At 37.7% G+C, this 13683-nt stretch overlaps 1 protein-coding gene across 3 annotated transcripts in view; it reads left to right on the forward strand.

Moving 5' to 3' along the window:
- Window positions 1–279: 279 nt before the first annotated feature.
- The window catches only part of MYOM1 (myomesin 1), a 133814-nt gene continuing 120410 nt past the window's right edge, over window positions 280–13683 (forward strand). For 2 of the 3 annotated variants that reach the window (XM_016157028.2, XM_016157012.2), the window contains exons 1-2: window positions 280–428; window positions 4413–4744. In XM_016157028.2, coding sequence (XP_016012514.2) covers window positions 4440–4744 — 305 coding nt within the window. In that variant the 5' untranslated portion in view covers window positions 280–428; window positions 4413–4439. The remainder of the gene's footprint in view (window positions 429–4412; window positions 4745–13683) is intronic. The other variant, XM_016157021.2, reaches the window with a different exon arrangement.

The following is a 13683-nucleotide window of genomic DNA, read 5'->3' on the forward strand; positions in this document are numbered from 1 at the left end:
TCAACACAAGGCACTCTTTCCATTGCACCTTTAATATCCAGTGATAAAGTGTTATTGAAAATAGTTCTTCTAGCCAAATAAAATTCTACGTTTGGTTTAATCAGGCCAAACCCATTGACTAGCGTTAATGTAATTATGTTACTGAGGCAGCTACCTACCAGTGCCTCTCCCTTCCTTTCAGTTCAGGACTACCCACTCCACTTGCTGCTATATTTATCCATCTTCTTGGCCATAAAAGGCTGGCTGTGTGGCTCTGACATTCTACTGCCTGACCACATGCATTATTTTTGAACCAGCCCCCAGGGTCCTGTCTTTAGCCCTGCCCCTTAACTTTTTCTTGGATTCAGCTTACGTGGGCTTTTCATTATCTTATCCAGCTCCACGGCTGTGTCGGAACATTTCCACCATCATCACTCTTTTGGAAACTGGTAAGTGTGACATTGAGGCAGAAGAATGAACTTGATATTTTATGTGCTTAACAAGCACTATGCTTTCTGTGGTTTCTTTCTGTCTTCGAGTTCAGCAGTTCTCTCAAAGAGATGTCAAAATAGCAGAGAAATAAGAAAGTGGAGCCCCTGGGAAGGAGCAGTGCCAGTTTTGGATGGCACAGCTATCCTCTCAGCTCACTCTATTCTTTTAAAATTAAGTTATCATTCCTTAAACTACAAGGAGATAATAGCTGTCTCAAATGGAACTGTTAGTATGAGTTAAGTACTTTTTCTAAGTTATAGTTCAGTGGTTTGGTTGAAATTTGGAACAGATGACATGACAGGAAATTATGTGTTTTCTATTCTCTGTATGCCTACAATACTCCCTGATTACAAATTAGACCAAAAGGAGGTAAATTAACTTGGAAGTCACTAGTTTTTAATTCAGTGGTTTTGCTCTGACAATGCCATGTGGAAAACTGTAAGAGTGCATTGTGATATCCATAACCCCAAAATGGTTAGGCAATATTTCAGAGGCACATAGATCCTCACATAATGAACCTAAAGTTAATACTTCCTGTGAATAATTTTTATCATCTTTTTTTGTCTCCGATACTGATACAAAAGTATCATATCAGAATTACAACTATGGAGTAAACATTTCTTCCTAAATTCTCACTATTTTCCAAAAGAAAATGCAGGTCTTAGAGGAACAGAAGACAACCAAACCATCTTTCCACCCAACAAACTCTAGCTGGCATGTGTTAGGGATAATCCTCACTTACTTGCTGAAGAGAAGGTAGTCGTACCTTTGTTCCAGAGGTCAGACAGAGCTGTGACAACCAGCTCTGTTGACTTAAAGCCAAACTCTGTTTACTCGTAATACATTATCTGTGTGCTTGGAATATTAAGTATTATTAAAAATAAATACACTGGAGGGAAATAGCAACAGAGTAGAAAATAGAATCAGGGCAAGATATTTCGAGATTTTATTTTGTGAAAATAATAGCATTTCAAGTCATTGGAGTTGTGAGTTTAGCTTATAATATAATACATAGGAAGGTCATTGGTATTTATTTGAATATCATTCAAATAACATCTGCCGTGTTGCAATGTAGTATGGTATCATTACGGAAATGTATCTAATATCTTTATAAATGTCAAACATAATATACTTCTATATTAATATATTCTAACCTTTTTGTTTTATCAAAATTCATCTAATAATTATTCATTACACATAATGATTATTCTGTATATTTTAGAGCAGAAAATAGCAATCTATTTAAGGGTTGAAACAAAGTTGCTTGCTAGTAGCAATTTTTTTTTTCTCTTGGGAAATGCCATGTAGACTGATATCTTCCATGAGTCCAAAGAGAAATACTTATGGAGTGAAGTTTGCTGGATTTTCTTCTCTAGAGAATACACACTGACTTTTTAAATAGTTTAAATAAAGAATAGACTTAAACTTGACAAAAAATATGGCAAGTTTAAGTCTATGGCAAGTATATGGCAAGTTCACTGCTTATTTTGATTTTAAAGAAAAAGATTTGGAAAAACGTGATTACTTCACAATAATTTTACTTGTAAAATTTAAAAATAACATTTTAGAACAGGCACGAAAGCATTAAAAATTGGAGTGGGGGTGTTCCATAAAACTATTACTTCATTCAGAGTTGTTAATGGGGCTGATAGGCTTCTGTCAGTGGACAGATTAGTTAAGCAATCTAATGCAATGTGAAGTCTCCCCTCCCTGTGCTAGGCAAACATATATCTGACTTTCAGTAGGACTGTTAACTCAAGTTCACAATGCAAACTGCTACCCTGATGGCTGATTTTATTCATGTTAGAGGATTAGAAACCTTCATGTTCTTAATGGAACAAATAATTTTTCTGGTTTGACACTATGCCTTTTCAAAGTGTTTGTGAGATGTGAGGCAGCCTGTTATAGGATAACATAATCATATTCCAGGTTTCAATCCTAGGGCTTCCTTTTCCACTTATAATCATTCTCATCTTTTTTTTTTTTTTTTTGGCTTTAAATATCATCTATAAGTTGGTGAGTCTCAAGTGTAGGTCTTTATCTTAGACCTTTACCTTGTGCTCCAAAGTCACATATTCAACTTCCCGTTTAACATCTCCACTTGAATGCCTAGCAGATATCTCAGATGTAGAATGTGTTAAACCAATCTCCTGTTCTTCCATCCAAACTGCCACTTTCTTACACTCCTGTCCATTTCAGTTAACAGCAACTTCTATCTTGCAATTACTGAGGCAAAAATCTTGAAGTTGCTTCTAACTCCTCCCTTTACACTCTAATCCAGAACTTACAGTAAATGCCATTGGTTCTACCTTCAAAACATGTGCAGAATCTTATCACTTCTCAACTTCCACTGTTCTTGCTACCATCTGTAGCCTGGACTATTGTAATGGCCTTTATGTTAATTTGCTAGGTCTCCCATGACAAAGCAACATAGACTGGGCGGTTTAAACCATGGAAAGTTATCTTCCCACAATTTTGGAGGCTAGAAATCTGAGATTAAGGTGTTGGCAGAGTTGTTTTTCTCTGAGGCCTCTCCTTGGCTTGGAGGTGATTGTCTTCACACAGTCTTCCCTTTGTAGATGTACATATCTGTGTTTTAATTTCCTCTCCTTATAAGGACAATGGTTATATTGGATTAGAACCCACCCTGATGACTTCATTTTAATCTCAGTCACTCTGTAAGACCCTATCTTCAATATAATCACATTCTGGTGGTTAGGATTTCAAACTATGAATTTTGGGGAATACAGCTTAGCTCGTAACAGCCTTCTAATTGGTCTCTTAGTTTTTACTCTTGTCCCTCAACAGTCTGTTCTTCAGAATCAGCAAGAGTGATTCTTAGCTCAGAACCTTCCCATAGCTTCTCAGCCTTTTCAAAACGAGGCAAAGGACCCTACACTGTCTGTCTTTTGCCTGGGCCCCACCCCATACCTCTTTGACATCATCTCTTATACCTCTCTCTGCTCTTCTCTCATTCCATGCAGCATCACAGGGCTATGTGCTACTCTTGGAGTGCAACTGGCATGCTCGCACTCCAGTGCTTTTGCAATGGCCTTCCATCTAGAACACTCTTCCCCCAGATTGTCTCGTGTTCAGATGTTACTTTCCAGTGAAGCCATCCCTACAAGGCTGTTTAAAATTTCATCCCATCCCCTTTACTGCTTTATTTTTCTCTATAGCATTTAGCACATTCTAATATCCCTTATACTTTATTTGTTTTTGCTGTGGTCTATCTCCTGCAATAAATAGAATAGAAAGTTCTACATAAGGTTATCAGCATAGGATTTTATTTTGTTTATCTCTGTATTTCTTGTGCTAGAACAGTACCAGGCTCATAAAAGGTCTCAGTAATTATTTGTTGAATGAAAACTACATTGGTTGTACCTGTTCTCCCAGATGAAACCTCCATCAAAATGAAATGCCAGAAAATTAGAAATATGAATTATGAAAGGTCTGAGGAAAAGCATAATAGACAGGGTAGGGCAACTTTGTAAAGACCTCCTAGATATATTTTTAAGAAAGAAAGAAAGAAAGAAAGAAAGAAAGAAAGAAAGAAAGAAAGAAAGAAAGAGAGAAAGAGAGAAAGAACGAAAGAAAGAACGAAAGAAAGAACGAAAGAAAGAACGAACGAACGAAAGAAAGAAAGAAAGAAAGAAAGAAAGAAAGAAAGAAAGAAAGAAGGAAAGAAAAGAAGGCAGGAAGGAAGGAAGGAAGAGAAAGAGAGAGAGAAGGAAAGAAGAAAAAAGAAAGCTATGCAAGGACAGAAAGGAGCAAATGAAGTAAGGAGTTTATTGAGTAACCAGTTAAGGTGAACTTCACATCATTTTCCATTTACTCTTTGGAAATAATAAAAGTATTAATTTTTACACATTGGTTTAGATGATTTGTTCAATGGAGTTTGTTTCTTAATAGTTCACTCAAAAATTGTTGCTTTCTTATAGATTGCCTCGTTCTTCCCTCCAGGACACATGATGTCTCTGCCGTTTTATCAGAAATTCCATGAGCACTATGATCGCAGCTACCGCAACAAGGACCTTCGCACCGCCATGAGCCAGTACTACGCGCAGGAGAAGAAAAGTTCTGCCATCTACACCCATGGCTCCACAGCCTACAGCAGCCGCTCATCGGCTGCACACCGCCAGGAATCCCAGGCCTTCAGCCAGGCATCGGAGGCCTCCTACCAGCAGCAGGCGTCCCGGGCCACCGAGTCCAGCCTTGCGTCTGCAGTCAGTCGGAAGGCCGTCTCAGCCTACGATTATGGCTACTCCCATGGGTATGTCTAAAGAAGCCTTCCACCCTTAGGGCGAAGGCACATTCTCAGAATGAATACCCTTCCCACATCACGTTTTCCTTTCTTCTTAAATCTGGCAGCCCTACATTTAAACCAGGTGTGGAGCAAGGCTGTGTATCTGGGAGACCTGGGACTTAGGTCTACCTCTTTCCCTTCATTCCATCTGTTTCACAAAGAACTTCACAGTAACACTAGGTAGTCTTGCTTGATTTCTAAAAGCAGAGACATTTTGCCACAGGTTGCTTTTGCAGCAGCAGTGCCAGAAAATATTTCAACACTCAGGGCAGGTTTCCTGGTTCTTAGAATGTTTCTATAGGATGAGAAGGCAGTAGAGAATTTAAAATTCACAGGTCACCGGAGCCCAAACTACAGCAGTGATTTTTTTTTTTTTTTCTGGTATCTGAGAGCCAATGTTAAAACTCAGAGCTATTATTCAAGCAGCAAGTATTTTCTTTAGCTGGGACATTCTGTAAAAACATACCCTATCTCAGTGAGCCTCAGAATACCAGGAACAAACCTATATTCCCACAAAATTAGATTTATTGGCCCACTGCAATAAGGAAGACCATAAGGTAGAGGAAAAGAGAGTTACTATAGGATTCTAGAAAAATTGGAGTTTAGATGCAAGTCTGGTCAGCCGAGCTAACCCATGCTGCTGTTTCTTTGGAAACAGTAAAGTTGAGGTACGTTGGACTGTTGTAATCAGACACCCCTTGCGTGGAGCTCAGCCCCTGGGCTGGGAATCAAGCGGCTTCTCTGTCAACAGCTCCTGAGGTCCTCCAGGCACGAGTGCGATGTCTCATTCTTATCGATAAAATTTCAAACAGCAACCTTACTGATAATCTTTGCTATTGGCGCAGTTTCTCAGTGAGTCTGCGGTCACTCAGAGAAGGAGGTTACCATGACACTTTACAGCAGCAGTGTCCCTAGGAGAAATGTTTCCTGTGAACTTTGCATTTGGCTTCTCTGTATCTGTCTTTCCAACCTGATGACTGCTGGGCAGATATTTACATTCTCAGTCCAAAACAATTTTAATTTTTTCAATGCCCAGAATGAAACGTTTTATGGGGATTAAAAAACACTCACGAGAAACATGTGATTTTATTTAAAATCTACCCATAGTCCTCAAGAAGAATTGCTGAACTTCAACACATAAAAACTTCTGGGCTATGTGGTAAATAACCACCTGTTGTCTTGAATTCTCTCCAAAGCTTCTGGCATTATGTTGTAAATATGATAAAATTAAAGTCTTAAAAATTCGAGTCCACAAAATATCTGTTAGGGCATCTGGAAAAGGCATTTAAAGTTATTGAGGAAATAACACTGATTTGTATGACTAGAAGTGAGGAAGGTTTCCAAAGGCAGAAATTCCTGAATCCCTGCTTGGTTTCAGTAGCGTGTGAGCTATGAGCTACAGCTGCCTTTTTGTGGGCACGGACAGTGACCTCCTGGGAGCTTCACTACATTCAGCAAGAGAGCCAGAGTCCAGTGGGGTTACCTGGAATGTGTGATGGCAGTGGTCTGAAATTCCATTTAAAATGGAACAGGATCATTTTGCAATCTCACTTTCATGAGTCATATTCTGCCATGGGGTATTCATAAGGGCCTCAAATTGGCTGAAAATATGGAAATATTGTTACCGATAGGAATTCATTTCTTGAATCACTTGCTTCAAGTAACTGCTTTGTAAAGGAAAGCTGGGGGAATTAACACAATTTGTATGTGAAAGCATCGTTTTGGCCTCCTGAACAATGTTCCACAGATGTGTTGCATAACCTCATTTAGGAAAGCAGCTGTCTTACAGTTTAAATATCCATTTTCCTGGACCGTTTGTGCTGAGTCTATAGAAGATGGGTATTTTCATTATCATACAGTTGTTAATGTACCTCCTTGTGTGTTATTTCATTTTCCCAATGCTGTAGAATCTATAGAGTTTATGAATTTGTATTTTTGAGTTCTTTACTTCTTCAACTCTATTGCTAAATTTTGTTTAAATTATTTTAATTTTACACAAATCTTTCTTTTAACCACATGTGCAATATTTTTATTTACTCATAATCTGATATATTACACCAAACATTAGTAATTGAACTTTTGAGAATTTTTATCTTATTCAGAAAACACTTGCTGTGTATAGTCTTTGGAAGACTTAGTCATTTTAGCTATAAAGTGCCTCAGATAATAAAATTTCTATAGGAAATGGAACTGTAATCATTTTTCTACACTCAACCTCACATCTTGTCCCTTCCATGTATGTATTTATGTAATTAGGTATTTATCAATGGCTTGGTATGTTTGAACAACTCAAACTCCTTAGTAGAAAAATGTTGACCTAGAAATGTTGACCTAGAAACAACAGAAGGGAAAATGCCAATATTTCTCTTTTGTATAATGCAATGTAAAAGAAAAGAAAGCCAGCCTAACTCTAGGGATATTTTAGTCTTTTCTTTCTTTCTTTCTTTCTTTCTTTCTTTCTTTCTTTCTTTCTTTCTTTCTTTCTTTCTTTCTTTCTTTCTTTCTTTTTTAGAACTAGAGATAACAAGTGCAGATAATATTCTTTGAACATTTCAAGCTCTTCATAAAACCTGTAGATTCTATTTTAGATTTTTCAAAGTGGAACAACTTTTTCCTGCTAAATGAAATATCCCTCTTTAAATTATGAATGCCTAGGGTTGGAAATGCAATTCTGTGGAGTGTGTGTAAGCACTACAATTGATCTATTTTTAGCCTCTGCTTTGCAATTAGATGTCCAGTGTTAAAGTGGAAACTATGGAGATTTATATGTGCTCGGGAACTGGGTGACCTCAGTAAGTCTTAAAAACAATGGCTCATTCAGTGTCAGTGTGGTTATAGCACAGATCAGTTACCAATTGCATTATGAGTCAAAGGTTATAAAATAAATTCTGGAAGTTTTATTTTAAGTGCCTTTAGTCTTAGTCACAGTAAGAAAAAACTCTGAAGTAAAGAAAGTAATTCAGGAAAATGAAAAGATTCAAGATTGTTGTTTTATGCCAGTAATCCACAATATTGTCAGGAATTAAAAAAGAAAGAGTACTCATGACCACTTTGCACTTCTGTCCATTAATAGGTTTTAACAGAGTTCTGGATGATCTGAAATTATGTGCAAAATTATGCACAGATGAGAATTTGTGTGTGTATGCTGAGAAGGGCTGTAGCTTTCATCAGAATCTCAGAGAACTTTGTGACTCAACAAACTCAAACTGCACTAGAAAGTATACATTATGAATACCAGACAGCCCAGTGTGTGACTCAGGGTCCCTTTCCTAATGCCAATATTATAAGAATTTAAGATGAAATAAGGCAGATGTTTATAGAGAATACAGTCTTATGGAAAGAAAATTACCTTGTCTTTTGAGTAAACTGGATCATATGTGAAGAGGAAATAGCAAAAGAAATATTCGTTACACTTGATAAGTAGGAATAAATAACTTTCAAAAAGAACAACATGGCGCAGTTCTTGGTTGATAAAATGATTTAGTTGTCTCTCAACCCTCTGTAGTAATGGTAGACATTTAACTGTCTTATTCTAAACATTAAAATTTAGTCCATATGATGCAGTTAAGCATAGCATCCTTTATCCACTATATCTTTACAATAATCCCGAGAAGTAGAAATTATTATCCTCATTTTACAGAAAAAAAAAATGGAGAACAAAAATAATAAGTGACCTCTTTTCCTTAATAAGTGGTGGAATAGGGATGTGAACCCCCCTCCTATGCGAGTCCCCCTGCTCCATGGGTACCCGATGCCAGTTATAGTCAGCAACTCCCCTTGACCACGCTGCCACCAGATTTTTCTTGAAACATCAATATACAGGTTTTTGTTATGCTTCCTTTTATTTACCCTTGTCCAGGAGAAGCCATTAAGCATCAAAGTAACCAAGATTTAGATCAGGGAACAAAAGATGGAAGGGCACAAATTCTAAGACAAAAAAATCCTAGGGCATTCATGAATGCGAAGCCTGGAATCTTACAGATTCTTTAACTAATCACTTGGAATCAGCCACAGAGACTCATAAGGGACACTGGAAGACACCAGTTTGGGGACGAGAAAACTGAGGCTTGAATGACTCGTCCAGAGTACTCTGCCTAACTTTGAGTTGTGCCCCTTTTCTACACTCATGTCATGTTGATCTAATCTAAATTGTTGCCCAGATAATAATCTCTTCTGGAATTACTAGAGTTTGCAAAGAACATGCTAATACTCAAACTAACTCTAAATCAGGCACAAGGTGCCAGTGCTAAAAATAGAGAACACTAAACACAGAAACCCTCATCTTTTATTAGTGAGTCTGATTATAGCAAGATTTGAGTGGGATCTAAAAACTAGCTCCATTTCCTACTCCAATATGGCTTCCAAAGATGTTACCAAAGAAATCTACTCCTTTGTGAACATTTTTGTGTCTTGACCTCAGCGATCAGCATCAATTTAGTGTCCATTTTCTACATATCCATTTCCAGATGGTATAAGAGGAAGTGGATAGCCTTTAAGATCAAACAAGCAAATGTATACAGTAGTCCCCCCTTATCCACAGTTTCACTTTCTGCAATTTCGGTTACCCTCAGTCAACGCTGGTCCAAAAGTATTAAACGGAAAATTCCAGAAATAAATAATTCGGAGGTTTTAAATTGCATATCATTCTGAATAGCATGATGAAATCAAACATACCCTCTTGAACTGTCCCACCGGGAATGAATCATTCCTTTGTCTAGCATATCCATGCTGTATATGCTACTCACCTATTAGTTGCTTAACCCTCTTGGTTATCAGAGTAACTGTCATGGTATTGCAGTGCTTGTGTTCACATAACCCTTATTTTACTCAATAATGGCCCCAAAGTGCAAGTATAGTGATGCTGGCAATTTGGATATGCCAAAGAGAAGTCGTAAAGTGCTTCCTTTAAGTGAAAGGTATATATGTATTGGAAAAAACATAGCCTATATTGGTTTTGGTACTATCTGTGGTTTCAGGCAACCACTGGGGCTTTGGAATGTGTCCCCTTGGATGAGGGGGGGACTACTGTACTTGCAATTAGGCTTACAACTTTGGATAAGCTAATTAACCTCTCAGTTTCTTCATCTGTAAAATAAGGAAAATGATGGACAATCCTGAGGGACACTCAGGTAGAGAGGTCATACAGAGTTAATTTTCTAAAGTGTTTAATGTAATGGTCATCACATGGGGAACACTCAGTGAGGTTGAGGTATTGTTCATTCATTCAGTAAATATTTACCCAGTGCTGCCAGTATGCTAAGCACTGTTCTAGGTGCTTGGAATAAATTACTGAACAGAATTGACCAAGTGTCCTGCCCTCAAGGAGCATATATTCTAGCATGGAGAAATGAGCCATGAACAATAAATGTAAGAAAAAAAGACATCGAGTTTTATATTATACAAAAAGGTAATAAATTATTAACGCAATAAAAAAAAGAGTAAAGTAAGAGAGATCAGGTATGTGGGGGTGGAGTACAGGCTGGAATGTTAAATAAGATGATCAGGCCTTATTGAGAAGGTGGTATCTGAGCAAAGACATGAAGTAGTTGAGAGAGTTCACCATGAAGTTATCTGGGGGAAAGGAACACCAGGAGTCAGGAATAGTCAATGCAAGGCCTTACAGTAAGGAACAGCATCGAGGCCAGTAAGGGAATGGAAGAACGAGGGGAAGAGGAGATGGAGATGTTGGATGGAACAGTGCCGATCATGTAGGTCCTTATGGGCCATTGTAAAGACTTTTTATTCTGAGTGAAAGGGAGCAGCTGTGGCAGAGTTTTGAGCAGGAAAGTGACATGATCTAAGTTGTATTGGGATTGTTGTGGCTGCTGTCTGGAGAATGACTATTGGGCACAGCAGAGGCAGGTCACCCAGTTAGGAGACTAATGCTGCAGTCCAGGTAGGAGCAGATGCATAGTAAGAAAGGATGTGGTGAGCACTGGTCATATTTTTGGATCCATTAGTTTTTGCCAAATTCTAAGTACTATCAGATTTTTCACAGAGATCTTCATGTCCCTTAGCCATGAATTTTGAGGCTGCAAAAAGATTTATTTAGAGGTTCTGTGTCTGGTGGATCTTCTGAGACTCCAGCAGTGTGGTGATGGTAAAACTATTTGCTTATTCTCCATTCCCAAAGACTCCAATAAAGTACCTTGTTCTGTTGTTACTGCTTTTATGATACTTACTAAGAAGAACACATGAAATAACCACAGTTTTATGAAATTGAAAGTCATCTGTAGATTCGAGCGGCTGAATCTGAATTACACAAAATTACTGAACTGATAGACTTTTATGGAAAATGAAGTTTGCTTGGAAAGCTGCTGTTATATCAAGGTGTTGCAATCGAAAAATAGTCTCATAGCTTCTTGTCTAAATAAAAGTTTAATTATTATAAATAAGGAAAAAGCACGATAGTTTCTGGGTAAACAGAAATCAATATGGCTGGTCCTCAAGTAGCATTGTTTCATTCAAAACTGTTTTGTTATAATGTTGATGATGAAAATAAAATTAGTTCTCAGCCGGGGCCACTGTCTATGTGGATTTTGCATGTCCTCCCATGTCGGTGTGGGTTTTCCCCAGGTTCTCTGGTCTCCTTCCACATCCCAAAGGTGTGCATTTAAGACGAACTGGTGTGTCTATATTGTCCCAGGGTGATTGAGTGGTGGTGTGGGTGTGAATGCACCCTGCAATGGAAGGGCGTCCTGTCCAGGGAGAGCTCCTGCCTTGCACCCGGAGCTGCCAGGATAGGTAGGCTCTGGCCACCCATGCCCCTGTACTGGAATAAGTGTGTTGGAAAAATCATTATCTTACTTGTTTTTATTAATATTTTTTAAATGTGTGTATAAGCTCACATTTATTTCAATGTTTAATATTAGAAGTGTTTGGGGTCTTTATTTAGAAGGTTGGTGATGTTTTCGTAACCAAAAATATGCCATAGGAACTTAACTCTTATTTGTCCTAATTAGCCTTAGTATAATTGATTTTGTTATTCATTATTTTGCTTAAAATTACAGTTTCCAAGTCTCTATTGACAACATTAAGTGAGGACATACTGTACAATATTCTGGGATTTGTATTCCAAAATATAAGTACCAAGAAAATGACAAGTCACATTCCTTCCTATATGGTAGAAGGTCAGAGGAATATCCAATGAAAGCAGAAAAGCCAGTTACTTCTTTAAAAGGTGGTTGAGTTATGTTCTGAATCCCAAAGATGAACCCTGAGTCTAAGGAGAGGAGCTCTCACCATACCAATCTCCTGCCCCCACTCTTGCCGTTATAAACGTGCAGCTTGCTGGCAGAGAGAGAACTATAATCAGCAATTTGTTGATGCATAGAACTCTGGAATGTTAAAGCAAGAAAAGACCAAAAGCTCATCTAATTTAAGCCCCTCCAATTACAGATATGTAAAGAGGCCTAGGAAGACATGATTCCTTCTCTACTTCCTGTGCTTTACATTGAAAATAGTATTTGTTGGGCTACTTCGTAGGTTAAATCTAAGTTTAGATGATACAAGTAACCTCTAGAATGACATTAATCTTCCATAGGCAGGTGAATCATGCTGTGAGAAGGAAGGCACATCCTTTAATAGAGTAGAAATAGAATGAGTCAGCCAAAGGTAGAGGAAGAGCAAAGCAGTTACCATCCTGAGCTTGGAGGTGAAAGGTTAGCTCTGTCCACTGTTGGCTCTTTCACACAGTGGGGTGTATCTGAGCCTCCTTACTGAGATCTCTGAATTCTGGAAGACTAAGGCATCCATTGCAACAGGCTTTGTCCCCCACAGCAGCTGTTCTAAATAAAACAAAAGAAAACAGGAGCACTGCAAATGAGGAAGGTAACTTTTATGTAATGTCTAGTCAATCACAGTGACCATTCCCAAAGTGGAGTGAGATGTGGGTTGCTGAACTGCTTTGTAAGTGAGTTAATAAGACTAACTTTTATAAGCTGGACAATTTTCAGTCTACAGATTTAGCTTCTATAAGGCATCTACTGCTACTCTTATCAAATGTTCTGCATAATACAGTTTCTAGGAAATAGAGAGTAAAATCTTTCCCTTCTGCTTAAAAATAGATCATAATCTAGACTGGTTAAATTAATTTCTGAAATAGTCAGAAATAGATAAAAACTGGAGGGTGCATGTAGATAAGAACCATAAAAAATTTAAATCTCTCAGTGTTTTAACCATTCACTCTTTCTAGAACATGTAACTATTCTACATTCATAGTAAGAAGTGGTTCAGACCCCCATGGTGTTTGCTTTTAGATGAATAGCTGTGGAGAGTTAGCTGAAAAGGAGAGTATAGCGTTACTTGTCAGTGGAAATTTAAATAATGAAAAAATAAAGCAGTACATACAAGAGAAAAACTGGGTATATTTCTATTTAAGTAGCTAAATTTTTTTTTTGAAGAAAACTAAAAATGAGATATTTCTATGGCCTAGAGAGTGAAATGGAGAAAGGGGTAAAAAGATTAATGCAAAAAATAAAAAATAAAAACCAAGAGATGCTTATTTATTATAACACTACATGTCAGTAAAGTTCAAGGTAATGTTGGTTAAACTAAATTCATGTTTGTATCTTGTAAGAAGCTTTTTCTGCGTAGTATATTAGCAAAAGATAGGTTCTTTTCAGACTCCTGCTTGTCTGACTTTGATGTTCTCTTGAATCCTACATAAGTGTCCAGATTGGGAAACCAGAGAATCGAAAGGGCAGTAGGAAGTGTTGAGGATGACATAATGCTTATATCAAAGGAAGAGCATAGACCAAAACTGCTCTAAATCAAAAGTAGTTTCAAAACAACCTTTTCACAAAAGCCTAAAGGAGGTATTTTCTTTCAAGTGTGCAAGAGGGGGAAATGTGGCCAGTAGGAAAGCTGACATGAGAAAAGAGAATGCAAACTCCAAGTGCTTGTTA

The sequence above is a fragment of the Rousettus aegyptiacus genome, unplaced genomic scaffold (assembly GCF_014176215.1).
Source record: "Rousettus aegyptiacus isolate mRouAeg1 unplaced genomic scaffold, mRouAeg1.p scaffold_m13_p_12, whole genome shotgun sequence".
Classification (NCBI taxonomy): domain Eukaryota; kingdom Metazoa; phylum Chordata; class Mammalia; order Chiroptera; family Pteropodidae; genus Rousettus; species Rousettus aegyptiacus.